Raw genomic sequence first — 20,277 nt, 5'->3', positions numbered from 1 at the left:
GGAGCATTTACGTTATAGATTGTTATGTCTTCTTTATTATGTAATGTTTCTCTTTGTTCCTGATAATTTTCCTTGCTCTGAAGACTGCTCTGTCTGAAATTAATATAGCTACTCCAGCTTTCTTTTGATTATTGTTAGCATGGTATTTCTTCCTCATTATCTTTACTTTTAATCTACCCGTGTCTTTATATTTAAAGTGGGTTTTTTGTAGACAACATGTACTTGAGTCTTATTTTCTTATTGTTTGGTCTTCTATTCATTTTCTGCCATCTCCTTTTTAATTGAGTATTTTATATGACTTCATTTTTTTCTCCTCTTTTAACTCATATCAGTTATATTTATTTTTTTTAAAGATTTTAGTAGTTTCCCCTTGATTTTGCAGTGCACATTTACAGCTAATCTAAGTCCACTTTCAAATAACACTATATTACTTCACTGTAGTATAATAATACAGTAGTTACATGAAGTAACTACCTCATAACAGAGTATTTCCAATCTCTCTGTTATAGCATGGCTGTCAGTCATTTCATTTATCCATAAGCTGTAATCATCAAATACACTGTTGCTGTTATTTTTGAAGAGTTAATCTACTAGATTAATTAAGAATTTTTAAAAAGATTTTATTACTTTCATTTATTTTTTCTCTAATGCTCTTTTCTTTATGGAGATCTCAGTTTTAGACCTATAGTCCTCTCTCTGAAGAACCTCTTCTAACATTGTTTTCAAGGCAGGTCTACTAGCAACAAATTCCCTCAATTTTTGTTTGTCTGACAAAAAGTCTTTATTTCTCTTTCACTTTTGAAGGATAATTTGACTGTATAGGTATAATTCTAGGTTGGTAAGTTTTCTTCTTTCTACACTTCTTTCCTATCTGAATGCCTTTTATTTATTTCTTTTTCCTTTTTTTTTTCTTTGAAACTTTCTTCATTGGTTCTTTTTTATTTATTTTAATTGAAATATAGTTGATTTACAATTTGGTTAATTTCTGCTGTACAGCAAAGAGACTCAGTTGTACATATACATTCTTTTTTATATTCTTATTTGTTTTTTTTCTTGACTAATTGTCCTGGCTAGAAGATTCAGTACAAATGTGCAATAGAATGAAGAGAGCAGACATCCTTATCTTGTTCACAATCTTAGGGGAAAAGCATGTGTTAAATATAATATTATTCACTACTAAATATAATAGTAGCTGTGGGTTTATACTTTCTGTTCTAAATTTTGACTTTTTTTTGCATATGATTCCATATCAGTACCTACAGAGAACCTTCATTCTCTGTAAAAGTGGCATAATATTCCACTGCATGAATATAACAAAATTTTTTAGTCAAACTTCTGATAGATATTTAGGTGACTTTTTCACTTACAAGTCATGCTGTAATATGCAGTCTTGCTACATGTTATTTTGCATATGTATGTATATCTCTAAGATAAATCTTAAAAGAATCATTGTAATTTTGGTAGATATAGTCAAACTTCTCACTAGTGTGTTCCCACCAGAAAAGAATGTGTGAGAATGCCTGTCTTTCTGCCATATTCTCACCAACATGGTATGTTACCAGAATTTTATACTTGCCAATCTCATTTTTAAAAAAAGTATTTCAGTGTAGTTTTAGTTTGCACTTCTCTTATCATGAAGGAGGTTGTATATCTTTTCATATGTTTAAGAAGTATTTGAATTTCCATTTTTGTGAATTTTTCATATTCTTTGCCCATTTTTCTTAATGTGTTGCTGATCTTTTTCTTACTGTTTTATAGAAATCTCTCTCTCTCTGTATGTGTATATATATAGAGAGAGAGAGAGAGAGAAATTAACCTTTGGTCTGTAATATGATTCGTAAGTATTCTGACCCTAGTTTGTCATTTGTATTTTAACTTTGCTGATTTTTGACAAGAAGAAATTTTAAATGTTCGATTTTAAATGTTCAATGCAGTTTATTTTATTAGGCCTGTTTTTGTTTGTTTAAATTATAGCTTCCGGATTTGGCATCATAGTTATGTCTTTGCCACTCAATGATTATAAAAAGATTCTTTTATATTTTCTCTGAATACTATTAAAGCCAAACTTTGTAAAAAGCCCTTCCTCCTTTTAAAAAGTATAAGATTCCCATTTTTAGTTCTTTGACATCTGTGTGGGTCTCCTAATTCTACAGGTATCTCTAAGAGTGGCTCAGCTCCCTGAGTGCGTTGAGATATAGTTTATCTAATCTAAGAATTTGAACTTTTTTTAACTAGATGACAAGTTCTTTACTCATTGGAGAATTCAGTTCTAATTTAGTTACACTTATTTCATCCATTTTTTCCAACAGAACAGATCTCATCCTTTTTGATATCATGTATGCAGAAGCAAAATAAAAAATGAATTCTCCATTCTCTCTGTCTCATTTCCACTTTCTGCTCAAATTCTTATTTTTTGGTTATTTGTGAACTTGTCTTTATCTTTTTTGTTCAAAAGTCTCTAGAATAAAAGAAGAGGATGTCTCTTGACCATAGTCAATCTTATCTCCTATTTACTTAGCTTTTTCAAGAAATACTTAATGAGCAACTACAATATACTTAGCCATGTTCTAAGAAGACAGAAACAAAATTTATGATATTTTTGTTTTTAAGGGAGAAGGATAAGGTTACTACACATAATCACAATACCATTATCATTACCAGGTATTTGTCATGTATAGTGCATAACTTTTGTTAAAATTTTTTGTTTGTTTGTTTGCAAGCATAGATGGACTGTGCTTGGGTAAAATACCCAGAAGTTTTGAAACAACTTTTCTTCTCTGCAGTTCATTTTTCTAAAGTGCAGTGGTGAATAGGATTCTCAGAACTGGACATACAAGAGGGCTTAGGCTATATTTGTATCAACTCCAAGTCTACAAAGCCAGTCATGGCATGTTCTTCCAAGCACTTGTGGCAGGTGACATATATTTTTATTGAGTTGTGCTAGCTTTCTAATAATGCTTTTTCTTAAAGGAAGCAAGACCCATTTATTCAAATAGCATGTGATTCATATCTGTTTCTCTGGTCCATTTTCAGTATTTCCTTTGTCTTTTTTGTTTGCTTGTTTGGTTAGTTAAATTCAAGTTGGTACTTGCCTCTTGAAAGCTACTAAATAAATTCTGACTTTAAAGTGAATAAAGGTCTCAACTTCTTTCACATTATCCTAGAACTTAAAAAGTTACATATTAACAAATATGGACCTGTATTTGCTTTCTTGGAAAAACTAAAATTGATCTTGATTGAACCCAGCTATATCTCAGAAATTAATTTTCCATATTAATATAATTATAGCTGCAGTTTCACTTAAAAACTTTTCTTCCTCTGAGAACTTATGTATTGTATAGTGAGATTTTTTTTCCTACCATAAAACCAGTCTGTACCAGGTTTTTGATGTGCAAAAACCTTCAGGTATATTTGTTTTTATAGCATAATTCTGCCCTCCACTTGACTTCCTCTTTCTCTCTTGCCATCAGTCTTTCCACATTCCCTCCTGTCCTCTCCAAATTTGGGAGCAATAAGGTAGGTGAACATAGAAAGGAGGGGAAGTGTATTAGAGCTTTCAAGTCAATGATCGTTTCTGTTTCTTTACTTTTCCCAAAGACTTGAATTTAATCAAAGTCTACCAGTATCTAAAGTAACATAGGATATTGTAGAAACTATATTGGCTTAGTTCCTGAAAATTTTAAGCCAGTCATTATCTGTTCCTTGGAGAAACAGATGATCTTTATAGCTCTTTGAGCAAACAGGTGGAGGTTGAAAGGGTGGGTGGTATTCTTGAACCATAAGAGTATAACTTAGTACATCTAGACAGGAAGAGCCATGCTAAGAAGCAACAACTCAACTAGCAGTCAATGAGAGCATATGTCACACATTTAAATGAGTGAGAGTAATACATAATGTTTTTGATTAAATAATTAACCGCAAGATGATGATAGAGTAGCTGGCTGTATATTGATAAAGTCGAATAAGCTTTAGTATGTAAGAGCTCCAGCCTTGATGTTGGACTACCTGACTTAGCCACTTACCAGTAGTGTGAACTCAAGCAATCACTGTATCTCATTTTGCATCATCAGTGTCTGTGTCTATAAGGTGAAGATGATAATAACATACCTACATTTTCTGAGTACACACACACAATCTCATACTGCGCTGAGAATATAGTTCCGGGCACAAAACAAAAGCCCTCAATAAATGTTAAAGTTCTTTTCTTCCTTTTTTTTTAAGATTTCTTATGCTACCATAAGAGTATTAAAAGTATTTGCAAGGTTAACGATGCTACATTAGATTTATTAACGAATATTTGTATTAAAGCAATTAGCAATTCTAGCTTGATTTGTAAGAGTTAAGTAATTGTGTACATTACTTTTTTTCCCAATGGTGGTGATAATCATTCCATGCTATATGTTGAATGTCTTCATCATCCTGTCTTTATTAGGCTTGTATTATACTTTAAGAAAATTATAGATTTACCTATTCCCACTCTTTGTGGCATTCTCTAGTCTTCTTAATTTTTTTCTTATCTAGATTTAGTAGAAAGTCATTCCTCTGTTTAAATTACATTTGGTCTTTTGACATTTTTCTTTGTTTCATAACAGTTATAATTTCTTCTGTATCAGTTTATTTCATATGACTTAAAATTTCTTCTTCAGAGGTGTTTCTTTAAAATGTTGCTAATGTATATCCCCTCTCTTCTACTTAAACTTATTTCAACCTTGTGAATTGCCTGGAAAAATATATTTAAATGTAAAAATGCATTTTTAAAATTAGAAAATGTATCATTTAGAAGATGACATACAAAAACCAAGATTGTTAGATAGCTCATTAACAATTTTACATTGATACATGTGAAATGATATTTTTGTTTAAATAAAATATAATTTAAAAATAAAAAAAATTAGAAGATGTGTTAGAACTCTGAAGGATCCACTCCGTATGGTAGAAATAACATCTAAAGTATTATAGGGATAAGTTAAAGTTTGATACTATTTCCGCTTGAAATTTGGATTTTTCGTCACTTACAGAACTGAATCTTAAAATGTTAAGTGTGAGATTTGTCATCTTGCATGTTTTCATTTATAAACTAAATCTTTATAGTTATGCTCTACCTGTCTTCAAAATCAGACAGCAACCATTTATCAGAAAAACAACACTTAAAAGATAGAGACTGCTTAGTGTTCATTCTAAGTTTGAATTTAAAACTCTGCTTTACTCCCACTATTAAAGGATAATTAGGACTACGTATTTCCTGTGACAGTATGATTCATGGTTTATTTTCTGTGGAAAAGGTTGTGAGATTAAAAAAAACAGATCAGCTTAAGGTATGGAGACATAAGGGGATCATTCCGCTAATGAGATCATATGGTCCTTCAAGGCTCAGTTCAAGAGTTGCCTTTCCTGAATTGCCTTTTTCTGCTGAATTTTCAAAACTGGAAAATGATAGCTTTAGGATTATCATTTGGGGTTCTCAAAATGATTTTCATTATTTTTTAATGACAATCCATATAACGATTACGTTCCTATTTTTTATTTTTATTATGCTTAATCATTTAATAAAGCATAAATGGTATCATTTAGAGTTTGAGTCTAGACTACAAAGTCATTAGGAAATTCTGTCAGGTAGGAAATATAATACATTTTTTAAATTGGCCTATTCAGTTTTTTCATGGTTTAGTTATAAAAATGAGTTTTCCATTACTTTTAGGGTAGGAATAGAGGCCAAGATTTATTGCATGATAACATTTACTCTGAAATCTATATATTACCTCTCATTGAAAGATTTGGTTGCAATGAATCAAACCTTCAAGTAATATCTTTTAAAACTTTCTTTATAAAAAGGAAACAAATCAAGAAGAAAACCATGGTCTGGAGCAAAACAGTGTGTGTTATTATTTTAATATACTGTTGTCTTTTCAGGCTCACGAGAGGCTAGAAGATTCAAAACTAGAAGCTGTCAGTGATAATAACTTGGAATTAGTCAACGAAATTCTTGAAGATATCACTCCTCTAATAAATGTGGATGAAAATGTGGCAGAACTGGTTGGTATACTCAAAGAGCCTCACTTCCAGGTAAACTTTCCCTGTTGCTCTTCTTTCCAAGTCCCCTGTATTCCCAAAATATTCTCCTTTAGTAGTTAAGTTTCAGTTTAAGATGATGTTTTTTTAAAGATTATTTAGGGCCATATTTTGCAAATTCCAACTTAGATATTTTAATATCCCGTTCTGCTGGGACTACATAAACAGACACACATACTATACAGATGTATAGGGTCTGTCACAGAAATACATCAGAATGGATTTTTCTTTGTGTAATTAAAAAACAACAACAACAACAACAACAGCCCTGTTTCACCATCACACCACATGCTGGGGACGTTTTTCTCCCTGTGATAGTGCATTTTTCTTCCTCACTACCACTGTTTCCCAGCCCTCCTTGTGACCAGCCGTATACATTTTCAGTATTGCTTCTAAGACTGGGGTGCAGTTGATGACCTTGGAACAAAAGAGAACTGTATGATGATAGAAACTATGACATAGCATACTTTCCAAAGGTAAAAAAATAAAAATAAATGCAATTTAAGCATTTGTCTATGTAGGTGAAGAGTTAATCAGTTTACCAAAGAAGAATCAGTTTCAGAAGAAAAGGAGGTCGAGAGACTTCTTATAAACCTGTAATTAAGACAGTGTGGTATTGGGGCAGTATTAGAAAAATAGAAACCCCAGAAATACATCCACAGACAAATGGCAACTTGATTTATGACCGAGATACTACATTTTAGTGGAGAAAGAATGGACTGTTCAATAAATGGTCCTGGGATAAAGTGTCACCTGCTTGCCATTGCAAATCTTAGCATTAAAAATCAAATGGTAACACCCCTTTGCTTTTTCTCAGAGACTTTCTGTGACTCTCTAACAATGTTACTGCAAAAATTACATACGTTTATAGTGAGATGGTTCCTACGTAAATCTGTATCTTAGGTACAAAAAATACAAACACATGTCAAAGACACCTTTGTGAAGAGGCCAGTTAGTTGAGGCCTTATAAGGCATACTACGTTATTTGGACTTTATCCTGAGGACATTGGGAAACTTTGGCTCGGGATTGCGGGGGTGGGTGGGTGGTGGTGGTTATTAAACAGGGAGAGGTCAGATTGTGGAGCCAGATGGTTTTGTACCAAGGCAAGAAGTTGTGACGGCAGTACAGATAGTGGGAAATGTGAGGATTTTCAAGTTCTAAGCAGCAAAATCAATAGGGCTTAGTGAGTGGTTACATGTAACAGCTGCAGAAGAGAAATGTGGGAAGTTGATAAGGACAGGATTTCTGACAGACAGTTGATGGCATCCACTCTAGGAGAACTGTTTTGGACATGTTAATGTTAAGGTAACTGGCCATATTAAGTTTGCAGTACCTTAGAAGCATCTGGTAGAGCTTTTCAAGCATGCTGTATTTTTTATATAAGTATATAAAATTTAATGCATAAATTTATATAAAGTTTAATAAATACGTAAAATTATGAAATGGCAACAAGTAAAAATTAAGACATTGCATTTTTACTCCCCAATCCACTACTGTACTACCATAGTGCATATTCCTCCATACTTTTTCTAGGCATAAATGTACATACATATTTTTTTCCTTTACTGATTGCGATCATTTTGCACACGTTTTTTGTAACTTACCCTTTTTTTCAGTTGTTGATTTCCACTTTTTCATTTCAGTGGACCTCTGTCTCATGTAATACACATTCTATATTCACATATCTCCATTTCCCCCAAAATATTTTTTATAGCTGCTTTGTGCATATGAGTTTTCAACCTAGGTCCATGTGTGGCATCTGGGTGGACCATCCCTTTCTCCCTTGATTATGATGTTGACCCATGGAAGAGACCAGGCCATTGTCCTGCAGAATCCACTCCCTGGATTTATCTGGTTGCTTTCCTGCTGTGTTGTTTAGTTATCCCTTCTATTTCTTATAAACAGAAGTTTTACCTAAAAGATGATTCAAATTAATTATTTGGAACTAGAATGCATCTTAGTGATACAACATAAATTAATCTGCATCAGACAACGTATAATACCTGGTTGGTCCATCACTCCTGATGCTGAGATTAGTCCTTGATTAAGGGCAATGACAGCCTGATCCTACCCTTGAAAGCCTTTCCACTAGGAAGTAATCTAGTACGTTATTATTCTAGCATTATACAAATGCTGTTTCCTTTCAACCATTTACCTACTGACGAACATAAATTAATAATCCTTGCCTGAATCAATATTTTCATTAGAGGTTGCAAAATGAGGTTTTCAAATTCTCTCATTCTACATTTATTGGCTGGTGTTCTTATATAAAGTAGAGCTTTTCCTCATCAACTGAGCTGTTTAGTTAACCTGTAATGCATTTCCTACTGAAAAGTTAGGGAAATGCTAGATTCTTTGCTTTACCAACTTTCAAAGTAAAGAATTGTTTAAAATAGCAATCTCAAATGGTAACAAAGGAGGTTTTTTCAGTCCTGTTTTTTAAATAGCATTGTGGACTTATGGAGTTTTCATTAATTCAGTATGTTTCAATCCTCTACAATCCTTAGTTTTGTTTTGTTTTGATTTGTCAAATTATCATGACTTTGGCCAGTTGTGGGCAGATTTTTAGTATATGAATCTGAAGCTCAGGAGAGTTCTGAACCAAGGGAGTTCTCAGTGTATAAGCAGTGGTTCAAGTCACAGGAGTAGATAATATTGCCTAAGAAGAGTATATACGGTAAAAGCTAAGCAGCCCAGGTTAGTGATTTGAGTAACTTCCAGCATTTATAGGAATAATACTTATATATGGATTTGTGAATATTTTTCTTCAGTCTCTTATACTATTTTCATGAAATGACCAAAAATTACCAATTAAACCCGTATACTGATTGCTTCTGTTCTGAACCTGTTGACATTTTCCCCCTTTTATTTTGATCTTTTTTTTTGTTTGAATTTGCACTCCCACCATTCAAAAAAATTTTTTTAATTTAGGTGTAAGTTAAGTATACACAATTACAGTATAAATGAAAAATAAATATAACCCCCCAAGTTATAAGAAATTCCTAGAAAGCTAGATCAAAGTCATCCATGAAGATAGCACATATACAGTAAATGTAGAAGGTAAAAGTGTATTATATTCAGGACCATTACTGGCTCTTTTTTCCCCCAAAAAATATAAATTTTATACCTTTATTAGTAATATGAAATTTCCTATCACTGATATAAGATGCTAATTTTTATTCACTGGATATCTTTTTAACAGACATTTTGTACATGTGAAAAATATGTGGTGTTGCTAACAACAGGCTTAGGATAAAACTTACGGTCCTTGCCATTTGAATTTGTATGATAACTAATAAATAGGAATTGATAAATATTGAGTGATGGTGATGACAGTGGTGGCAATGAAATTCAGTGCCTCTATTGCATCACACTTGGACATCTAGGTTCAGTTTCCGTTAAACATAAGGCTTTAAAAAAAAGTTACAAAACTCTATCAGTCTCTTCAGATCTTTTAAAACAAGGAATACAATATTGTTTGATAATAAGTAAAATGATACATGCTTATATGTCATAAAAAGATTCTGTATATACTTGATTTAACTCATATTTGGGAATTTAATAATTGTGCCTTTCGTGAAATTTTTAGTACTCTACTGGGATAATGAACTAAGTTATTTTTAATAACTTATTCCATCTGTATTCCATCTGTAATTAATAACCACAGGCTGTTTTGAATCCTTCTAGTCACTCTTGGAGGCCCATGATATTGTGGCATCGAAGTGTTATGAGTCACCTCCATCAAGCCCAGAAATGAATAATTCTTCTATCAATAATCAGTTATTACCAGTAGATGCCATTCGTATTCTTGGTATTCACAAAAGAGCTGGGGAACCACTGGTGAGTTGATAAGTCAGTGCCCTCTTAAATCTGAAATCTGACATACTTGTGGCTGAGTCACTACTCTATCTCATTTTTTCTCTCTTCCATAATTAGTATCATTATGAAAACTTTATTCATGTTTGTTTTATCAGTCTTTTTTGACCTGTGTATAAAATACACAGCTGTTGTCTCTCAACTTGATTTAGCATGCAAAATTAAACCAAAATTAAAAGTTAAACTGAAGTAGAGGCGAGAAGAAGTTTGCCGATGAGTAGCAAAAATTTCAAAAGATAACTATTTTTTTCCTATACCCTTTGAAGAAGTAAACTCAGGTTGCTTGCTAATTGTAGTATCAAAACACAGAAGAAGGTTGTTATGAAAAATTCAAGTGACTATACTATACTCCAATAAAAATTAATTAACAAAAATTGAAAACATTGATAGGATGCTATAAGTAATGAAGTTGACAAGTTCCTGCTGACATGATTATTTCTGGGCTCTGACTATAAGAACAGTGAAGTGGAAAAATGAGAAAAGCCGGGAAGAAGGCCATCAGAATGCACAAATACGTTTTCTTGCTCCTTCAAGCTTCCTTTTATCCTGTGGAATGCAACCTAAGATATGTTTCATTTTCAAAGTTACCCTTACCATGGAAGTCCTTTTTTAAGGGATGGTATATGTCAGCGGTCCCCACCCTTTTTGGCACCAGGGACTGGTTTTGTGGAAGACAGTGTTTCCATGGGGTTGGGGGGGATGGTTCAGGCGCTAATGTGAGCGATGGAGAGCGGCAGATGAAACTTTGCTCCCTCACCCGCCACTCACCTCCTGCTGAGCGGCCCGGTTCCTAACAGGCCATGGACCCCTGGTATATGTTGTCACAGTTGCACGTGGTTTAATGAGATTGGAGTATTGAGTCAGGAGAGAACATGGGAAAAGTAGGAATGATTCACTTACCTACTTTTGGAATTATTTTCTTATACATACATGTTCATGACTATTTAAGATTTCTTCCTAACAACCTAAAATCAATAATTCCATTCCTTATTTCCTTTAGGGTGTAACATTTAGGGTTGAAAATAATGATCTGGTAATTGCCCGAATTCTTCATGGAGGGATGATAGATCGACAGGGTCTGCTTCATGTGGGAGATATCATTAAAGAAGTCAATGGCCATGAGGTTGGAAACAATCCAAAGGAATTACAAGAATTACTGAAAAATATTAGTGGAAGTGTCACCCTGAAAATTTTACCAAGCTATAGAGATACCATTATTCCTCAACAGGTTAGTAATAAAATTCTTGCTAATATTAAGAATGCTTTTATTTCTTTAATCACACTGTAGGGTAGAGCCACCAGTTGCTACTTTTTTGCTAAAGAGAAGAGAAGAGAAAAAACTATCTGGTTTAATTGTTCTAAAGTGCCTTATTTCGTCATGGGTGAATTTTTGGATTTTTAAACAATATCATCTTACTATTCAAAAGGAATTAGGAAAGAAATCTCTTTGTGAACACCATGAACCCTAGCATTTCAGTAACATACAGCTAGGTATGAGAAAAACCATAAAGCCTTTTAGTCATTAATCTAGCAAACATTTTTGACACCTGTTATGTTCCAGGCTGTGTGAGAAAATAAGCATGTACTCCTGATCACCTCTAGCTTAGTGTTCCTGGGATGGGCTAAATAGAGAATGAGGCCAGAGAGAGAGGATGGGTCCAAAATGAAAAGAATCTTGAACACCTGATTTGTACGCATTTGATCTACATTTTGTAACTAATTTTTAGGTAAAATAGATTATTAAGCAGAGGAATGTTTTAATGACAGTGATCATCTAACCTCACTATGTTGAGTGAATTTCAAAAAGGAGAGAGATGAGATCGTGTAGTCAGGAAGCAGATTTTTGAAGGTGTGGGGTGATTTGTGAAAGGCAACTCTAATGGAAGGCTGTGACGACTGCTTTGGTTCAGATACCTGTGCCACCGCTTACTAGATTATGCTCTCTGTGCTTTGTTTTCTCGTCTATATAGTTGGGATATTTCTTTTCTTAAAAGATTGTTGTAAGGATCAAATGAGTTAATTCACATTAAGCTCTCACAGCAGCACCTGGCACATCCTGAGTGCTCAGCAAGTAGCTGCTGCTATTGTTGTGATGGTGGCGATGAGGTGGTGGTGGTGTGATTGTAAAGAAATGGTAAAGAAGGAAAAAGTAATAAAGTGATGGTAAAGGAGCAGTTGACAATTATGGTAATAAGCATGTTGGAACTGAGGAGAGGGTTTTTGAATCTAGGTACTGAGGACATAGGAAATATCTATCAATGTTTTAGATGCCTTTAATTATTCAGGTTTATTCCATAAATTTATTGTTTCATGTGTGAGTAAAATTATAGGTCTTTTACATAAGATACTGCCAGTATATTTTATTTTAATATTGATAATATAATTTAAAATACTAGTTTATATTTCTATACAATTCTTTGAAATAATGTGTGTTGAATACCTGCTTTATATTCTTTGGAGGATAAGCATAGTCAGTCATGAATTTTAGTATGTAAATTGGATTTCTGAAAATACAGAGGCTTATAGTGAACTTTGGTTCAAATGAAGGGTAGAGACCTTGTCTTCAAGGAAAAGAATCATGAAAGAACTGGTGTTAGAAATTAGACATTTTAAATAACTAGTACCTCTCAGACTACCTTTTTTCCTCCGTTGACACCTGAGTAGATTGGAAAAGTAGAACTTAAGATTTATGTATTTATTTTTAAATTATATGTTAGTTGTGATAGTTAGAAACATTTTTTTTTTCCCCTGTGGTTCACACTTCAGAATTCCTACCAGCTCACCATGGCTATGATGGACTTTTATGGGAAGAAGTAATTTTTGTGATATTAGTAGCTAGGGCTTTGGCCCAAATTCCTTTGTAGATTCTGCACCTGGTGAATGGTCTGAATGATGTGAAATGCAAGGGTATTTAGCCCTATCTTAGGCATACATTTTTGTCCGTCCTGTGCCTTCTCAAACGCTGCTTTTTATGTAGCCTTCAGAACTGGGAGAGGGCATTGAAATGGGGAAGGAGAGGCCTTCCATCCAAGCCTGAGGCAGTCTCAGACCTATCTTACCATAAAAAAGAAGACTCTAACCTGAAGCCTTCCAACAGGAGAGAGAAAACACAGCCCAACTGGGACATTTTTAAAGTGAGAGGGGGAATGATTACCAATTATGCTGGAATACGACTGTCCTGGGCACACTGTGGTCCTCTTACTAAGAGAGACTAATGGGAATCAAGAGCTTTCAGCCTTTCCAGCTCTGCCCCTCTTTCACTCACTGGAAGCTCCACCATGTAGTCCTGTTGGGCCTGTCTTAACTCTTTCTCTTATTGCCGTGAGAGCAGATGGAAGCCAGGAGGTCTGCATTACCAGGGTGCTGTTTTTCAAAGCATGGTCAGTGGATCATCTTTATCAGTAACATTTGAGGTGCTTACTAAAAATCCAAAATCTTTCATGAGACCTAAGAATCTATATTTTTAATTTGAAGACCAGGATGGGTTAGAAGTTGCAGCTAATTCTGAAGTTCTCCAACTTACATGTATGTTGGGTTTCCAAAGGCTGTTTAAAATTCCATTTCTTTATTTAAGGCCAAACTGATGGGAATTCTCTCTTTGAGGCCATTATGACCCAGGTGCAAAAAATGTTATGAAAAGAAATTACAGTTTTATTTCACTCAAGGATATACATGTAAGAATTCTCAGTAATATATTAGCAAATGAAATTTAACAATATATAAAAAAGATACTATAACATGTCCAAGTTGGATTTATCCCATGTATGCTAGGATGGTTTCATGTTAGAAAATCCATATATGTAACCAAACACATTAACAGATTAAAGGAGAAAAATATCAGTAGAGAATTTGATAAAATTCAATACTTATGATTTTTTTTTAAAAGATTAGTAAATTAGGAACAGGAAAGAACCTCCTTAACCTTATTTTTTTTTATTAAAAAACCTAAAACATTATTCTCAATAGTTGACTGTTAGAAGCATTCCTCTTTAAAATCAGGAACTGGAGTCTAAGCTGGTCTGCCTGAGACTACTTGAGTGCCAACCCCAGGCCCCTGTGAAGCCCAGTTTCCACCCTAAGATGAGAAAAACCCACCATAAACCAAGAGAAACTTGCCAAACTTCAGGCATAATTGTGAGAGTAAAAAGGAACCACCCTTAGATGATATATAGATTAACAGATGATATTACAAATATCTGTTATAACAGATGATAAAAAATCTTCAGTTCTCCTTAAAGAAACTAGGAATAAACAGTATCTCTGACTTTTAAAGAGGTAAATATATTTGCAAACCAGGGAGTGATGATCCACCTTAACAGTCCTAACACTCAGAGGTCTCTGGCAGCAAACACTTTCACCGTTACCAGCCATGCTGAGACAAAGCCCTTGACAGAAAGGTCACCCCAATCTTAGACCAGCTTGGTGTCAGCAAGTTTTCAAGATCCTGGCATAAGCTGGATGGAAAAGCTCCACTTGCTACTGGGGAGGAGGGTGATCTTGTTCAGAATTTTGATGAGGCTTCCAACAGTGAAGCAAAGGGAATTGACCACTTCTTTAAAAAAAGAAAAATGAAACTTCAAGAATTTTGACTCCTAAAAAATTTTGTTTAGGATATAGTGAAATATCGAAACCTGTAATATTTTAAATTCTGAGGCTCTTGGACACTGCTGCTTTTTAAATTATTGTTTATACAGTTATTTATTTTGCAGTTAATTAAGCCAAAGAAACCAGAACATAAAGTTTTAAAACAAGGATTAATAAAGTCATTGCTTCGTTAAAAAAAATTCAGAACTAGAGAAGGATGTTCATTAGCGGCACTTATGTTCAATATTTTATGGAAAGTTCCATAAGCGCATGAAGACAAAAATAAATTAATTATGGAAGCAAAAGACTTGTAAAGGAGAAAATAAAATATTATTTTCAAATAGTAAGATTTTTTATTTGAAACCCCCCCAACTATAAATTATTAGAAATCATTTAGCAAGATACTTGAAAATAAGATTAATATACAAAAGTCAGTTGCATTTCTATATGCCGTAAGTAAACATCTAGAAATTAACTAGGACATTTACAGTAGAGTCAGAGAATGTCACATTTATGTCTAGGAATAAATCTGACAAAAATATTCGAGACCTCTATGCACAAAAAATTAGTAAGATCTAAGTAAACAGATATATCATGTTCATGGACAGGAAGACAATATTATGAAGATATCAGTTTTCCTTAAATTGACTTGTAGATTCAGTTAAATTCCAGTGAAAATTTCAATAAGGTTTTTCATGGTATTTGATAAGATGCATAGCCAAGACACTTTTGAGGCAGAAAAGCAGGAAGAGGGGCTTATTATTAATGTGTAGGAATTAAGATACGTGATATTATTGGCTTAGGACTAGACAGAATGAACAGTGGAAGAGAGAGTTCAGAAAGAGACCTACACACATATATTTCTTAGATATCTGACGGAGATGATATGTCTTTCAGTGAGAAAGACTATTCAATGAATGAAACTGGTTATTCACAGGGATAATATATGAAACTCTACATACACAAATCAAGTAAAAGGGGATACGTGGTCAGTAAACATATGAAGAGATATTAAAAATCACAATGTGAGATACCATTTTATAACATTCAGTTGGCAAAAAATGTAACTGTGAATATAGAGTATTTCTTCTACATTGCTGGTGGCAGTGCAAATTGGTATAACCACATTGGGAGGAAAAAGGTTTAGCATTATTAGGGTTGAATGTTTACGTATACTAAGACACGTAATTTCTTAGAGCAATATGTACAGCTAGAAACATGTTAACAAGCATGTCAGTTCCCCAAAAGAGTACATGCACAGAGCATGATACTATCTTTTTTAAGTTTTAAATAACTAGATATATATACTTTTACAGATTACATATAGGTTTAATAAAACTATACCAAAAGGAAAGCAAGGAGTTTGTGGACACAAGATGCAGGATGAGGGTTACCTTCATTGTTGGGGAAGCGAGGGTGGTGGGATGGAATGGAATGTGGGCAGGAGGACCATGTAGGTTTCTAGCCTGTGCTTTGAGTGGCAAGCTCATGGCTTTTATTATATTGTTAAAACTAACAAAATAAAAAAATAAAAGCAGGCCTTGCATGAACTAATGACTCAAGTGTAATGTAAATTAAGAATTATTAGTAGTATGATTTCAGAGCAGCCAGGTTAATAAATTAAAAAAAATTTTTTTTTTTTAACTAACAGAAGCTTAAACTTGTGGCCCACGTATGGTTATTTACCATACAGAAGTGTGAACTGCCCCTGAAAGCTTTTTAAACCAAATATATAATCTAGTTTCCTTGCTGATCTCAAAATATGTTGTTTGTGAGTGTGCATTTGAATAGGCTGAGTTCATACACTTTGAAAATCTTTAGAAAAATAACATTCTCCCTTAATTATCTGTTATTATTGTAGAGAACTTCTTAGCAACTCTGATCACTGCATTCACTACCTTGTCACTTACTCTGATGTGTAAACTCAGGTGGACCTGAGACTATGGCTTGAGACTGAGAGTGTGTACGCAGCACTTGTACCATGTTCAGCCAGCACATTCCCAAACGAATTACCAGCCTCCTTCTGATTTACGACAAAGGTCATGATTGGAGATGTTTCTCCAGCCTTTCATCCATTTGATGATTTTTCTTCTTCTGCTAATTATTATCCTTTGCATAGGCATGGCATACTCCTGTGCAATATTTTACTTTGTCAGTACTTTGCCTATTTTTAGCTTTACTTTTTAAAGGTATCTTTGAGGTAAAATTTTTATAAATAGCATATACTTAAAGCATACAGTTAATAAATGTGGACATATCTATTATGTACCCATGAAACCCTCAACACAGTTGAGACAGTGAACGTATCTATCACCCCCAGAAGTTTTCTTGGGTCCACTGTAATCCTTCCCTCCTGCTCCTTACCCCCAGCCCAACCTTCATGCCAGGCAAGTACTGCTCTTCTTTCTGTCACTATAAATTAGTTTACATTTTCTATATTTTTATATAAATGGATTCATACAACATGAATCCTTTGATTTTGCTTTTTTTTTAATCTGACTTCTTTCACTCAGCTTAATTATTTGGGGATTTATCCATGTTTTTATGTGTATCAGTAGTTGATTCCTTTTTATTAACAAGTAGTATTCCATTGCATGGCTGTACCACAGTTTGATTATCCATTAACTGGCTAATGAACATTTTTGTTGTTTCCAGTTTGGGGCTATTATAAATAAAGATGCTATGGACATTTACATGTAAGTCCCTCAGGTAAATACCTAAGAGTTGAAGTACTGGGTCATTTGGTAGGTATATGTTGAACTTGTAAAGAAATGGCCATACTGTTTTCAAAAGTGGTTGTACTAATTACATTCCCACCAGCACTATAGGAAAGTTGCAATTACTGTACATCTTCCCCAGCATTTGGTATGGTCAGTCTTTATAATTTTAGCCATTCTAATAGGTGTGTCATGGTGTCTCATCATGATTTTAATTTGCATTTCCCTAATGACTGCTAATATTGAGCATCTTTTCATGTGCTTATTTGCCATGCTTATGACTACTTTGGTGATGTCTTCAAATCTTTCATCCATTTTTTATTGAGTTGTTTTTTTCCTTATTATTTAGCTTTGGGAGTTCTTTATGTCTTGATACAAGTACTTTACCGAAATTATGATTTACAGAGATTTTCTCCAAGTGAGAAGGGGCTTGTCTTCATTCTCTTAACACTGTAATACAAAGAGCAGACGTTCTTAATTTTGATGAAGTCTAATTTGTCCATTTTTTTTTTTATGGATCATGCTTTTGTTCTGTGTGAAAAAATCTTTGTACAACACATGGTTATAAAGATTTTTTCCTATATTTTCTTCTAAAAGTTTTATAGTTGTATACTCTGCATCTGGCTCTGTGATCCATTTACACTGCGTTTTTATATTGGGTATAGGATATGGATCAAAGCGTTGGTTTGGGGTTTTTGTTTTTGCATGTAGGTATCCAGTTTTTCCAGCTTCCGTTGTTAAAAAGACTCTTTCATTAGATTTGGAATTTTTTTGATTGTTATTACTTGGAATATCTTTTCTGTTCCTCTGTTACTCCTGTCCTTTGGTGACACCAGTTATACATGTTAGGCTCCTTGGAGTTGTCCCATAGCTCACTGATACTCTTTTCATTTATTCAGTCTTGTTTTCTCCCACTTTTTCATGTCGGACAGCTTCTATTGCTTTGTCTTCAAATTTATTTATTTTTTCTAAAATGTCTAATCTGTTTATCATATCCAGTGTACTCTTCATCTCAGATATTTTTGTTTTCATCTCTAGAAATTTGAATGGAATCTTTTTATATCTGCCGTGTTTCTACCTAACATGCCGAATCCTTCCTCCAGCTTCCTGAACATATGACTACAATATGTAAAGTTAAAAATAACTATTTTAATGTCCTTGCCTACTAAATCAGTCCCATTTGTCATTTCCGGGTCACTTTTTTTTTTTTTTTTTAACATCTTTATTGGAGTATAATTGCTTTACAATGGTGTGTTAGTTTCTGCTTTATAACAAAGTGAATCAGTTATACATATACATATGTTCCCATATCTCTTCCCTCTTGCATCTCCCTCCCTCCCACCCTCCCTATCCCACCCCTCTAGGTGGTCACAGAGCACAGAGCTGATCTCCCTGTGCTATGTGGTTGCTTCCCACTAGCTATCTATTTTACGTTTGGTAGTGTATATATGTCCATGCCACTCTCTCACTTAGTCACATCTTACCCTTCCCCCTCCCCATATCCTCAAGTCCATTCTCTAGTAGGTCTGTGTCTTTATTCCCATCTTGCCACTAGGTTCTTCATGACCTTTTTTTTTTTTTTTCTTAGATTCCATATATATGTGTTAGCATACTGTATTTGTTTTTCTCTTTCTGACTTACTTCACTCTGTATGACAGACTCTAACTCCATCCACCTCACTACAAATACCTCCATTTCATTTCTTTTTATGGCTGAGTAATATTCCATTGTATATATGTGCCACATCTTCTTTATCCATTCATCCAATGATGGACACTTAGGTTGCTTCCATGTCCTGGCTATTGTAAATAGAGCTGCAATGAACATTTTGGTACATGACTCTTTTTGAATTATGGTTTTCTCAGGGTATCTGCCCAGTAGTGGGATTGCTGGGTCGTATGGTAGTTCTATTTTTAGTTTTTTAAGGAACCTCCATACTGTTCTCCATAGTGCCTGTACCGGGTCACTCTTAATTGGTTCATTTTTCTCCATATTTTAGGTTGTATTTTCCTGCTTATTTGCATGTCTGGTTATTTTTGATTGGCTGCCAGATATGAATTTTACCTTGCTGAGTGCTGGATATTTTTGTATTCTTAGAAATATTCTCAGGTTTTGTTCTAGGATAGTTACATTATGTGGGAGCAGTTAGATCCTTTCAGATTGTGCTTTTTTAAGCTTTGTTAGGTGCAACCAGAGTAGGATTAAGTCTAGGGCAGAACCCTTCCGAATACTGAATGCTTCATGAATTATGAGGTTTTTCCACTCACACTGGTGATAACAGGAACTATTTCTGACCCTGCATGACCTCCTGATATTGTTCCCCATAATGCTGATTCTTTACCTGATCGTACTCATGACGTGCACTGATGAGTATTCAGCTGAACGCTGGAGGGAGTCCTCTAGTTCTTGAGCCCTTTCTCTGTGTAACTCTTTCCTCACTGTCACTCTGTTCTGTGCACTGTAACCCCCTTGATCTCCCTGTCTCTCAGCTCATCTCCTCAACTTGGAGACCACCAGGCTCTACCTAGAGTCCCCCTTCCTGGGTTACAACCTGGAAACTTTTTCTGTGCAGTTAATTGGGGCAATTGTATAGTTCATCTTGTTTATTTCCAGTTTTTAGGGATCACTGTCTTTGTTGTCTGATGTCTTGACAAACATTTCATATGTTTTGTCCAGTATTTTAGTTGTTTGAGGTTAGAGGGTGGGTCCTTGTTACTTGTCTTAGTCAGAAGTGGGAGTCATTTTATCTCTACTTTCATTACCATAAGAATTTAATTTTTGAATAGGTGAATCATTCCCATGGTTCTAGAAGTCAAGAAATAGGAATATGTATTCAGCTGAAATCTCCCTTCTAATCTACTACCAGTCTAGTCCTCACTCCCTGTTGTTAAACAGTTAAGATTGCTTCCAATCTTTTGTGATTAGGACATATTCAATAGTTAATAGTCTTCTACGTAAGTCATTTTGCATATATCTGAGTAACACTGCTGTTGAACACATTCCCAGAGGTGGATTACTAGGTCAGAGGTT

The 20,277-nt window shown here is 34.2% G+C and overlaps 1 protein-coding gene across 7 annotated transcripts in view; it reads left to right on the top strand.

Annotated features, from left to right (window-relative positions):
- The window catches only part of PALS2 (protein associated with LIN7 2, MAGUK p55 family member), a 128,090-nt gene that overhangs the window by 86,621 nt on the left and 21,192 nt on the right, over positions 1-20,277 (top strand). For all 7 annotated transcript variants that reach the window (XM_059933765.1, XM_059933766.1, XM_059933768.1 and 4 more), the window contains 3 exons: positions 5,911-6,063; positions 9,758-9,910; positions 10,947-11,174. In XM_059933765.1, coding sequence (XP_059789748.1) covers positions 5,911-6,063; positions 9,758-9,910; positions 10,947-11,174 — 534 coding nt within the window. The remainder of the gene's footprint in view (positions 1-5,910; positions 6,064-9,757; positions 9,911-10,946; positions 11,175-20,277) is intronic.

The sequence above is a fragment of the Balaenoptera ricei genome, chromosome 9, assembly GCF_028023285.1.
Source record: "Balaenoptera ricei isolate mBalRic1 chromosome 9, mBalRic1.hap2, whole genome shotgun sequence".
Taxonomy (NCBI): domain Eukaryota; kingdom Metazoa; phylum Chordata; class Mammalia; order Artiodactyla; family Balaenopteridae; genus Balaenoptera; species Balaenoptera ricei.
Note: the sequence above shows the minus strand (reverse complement) of the source record. Positions and strands in the feature narration are given on the sequence as shown.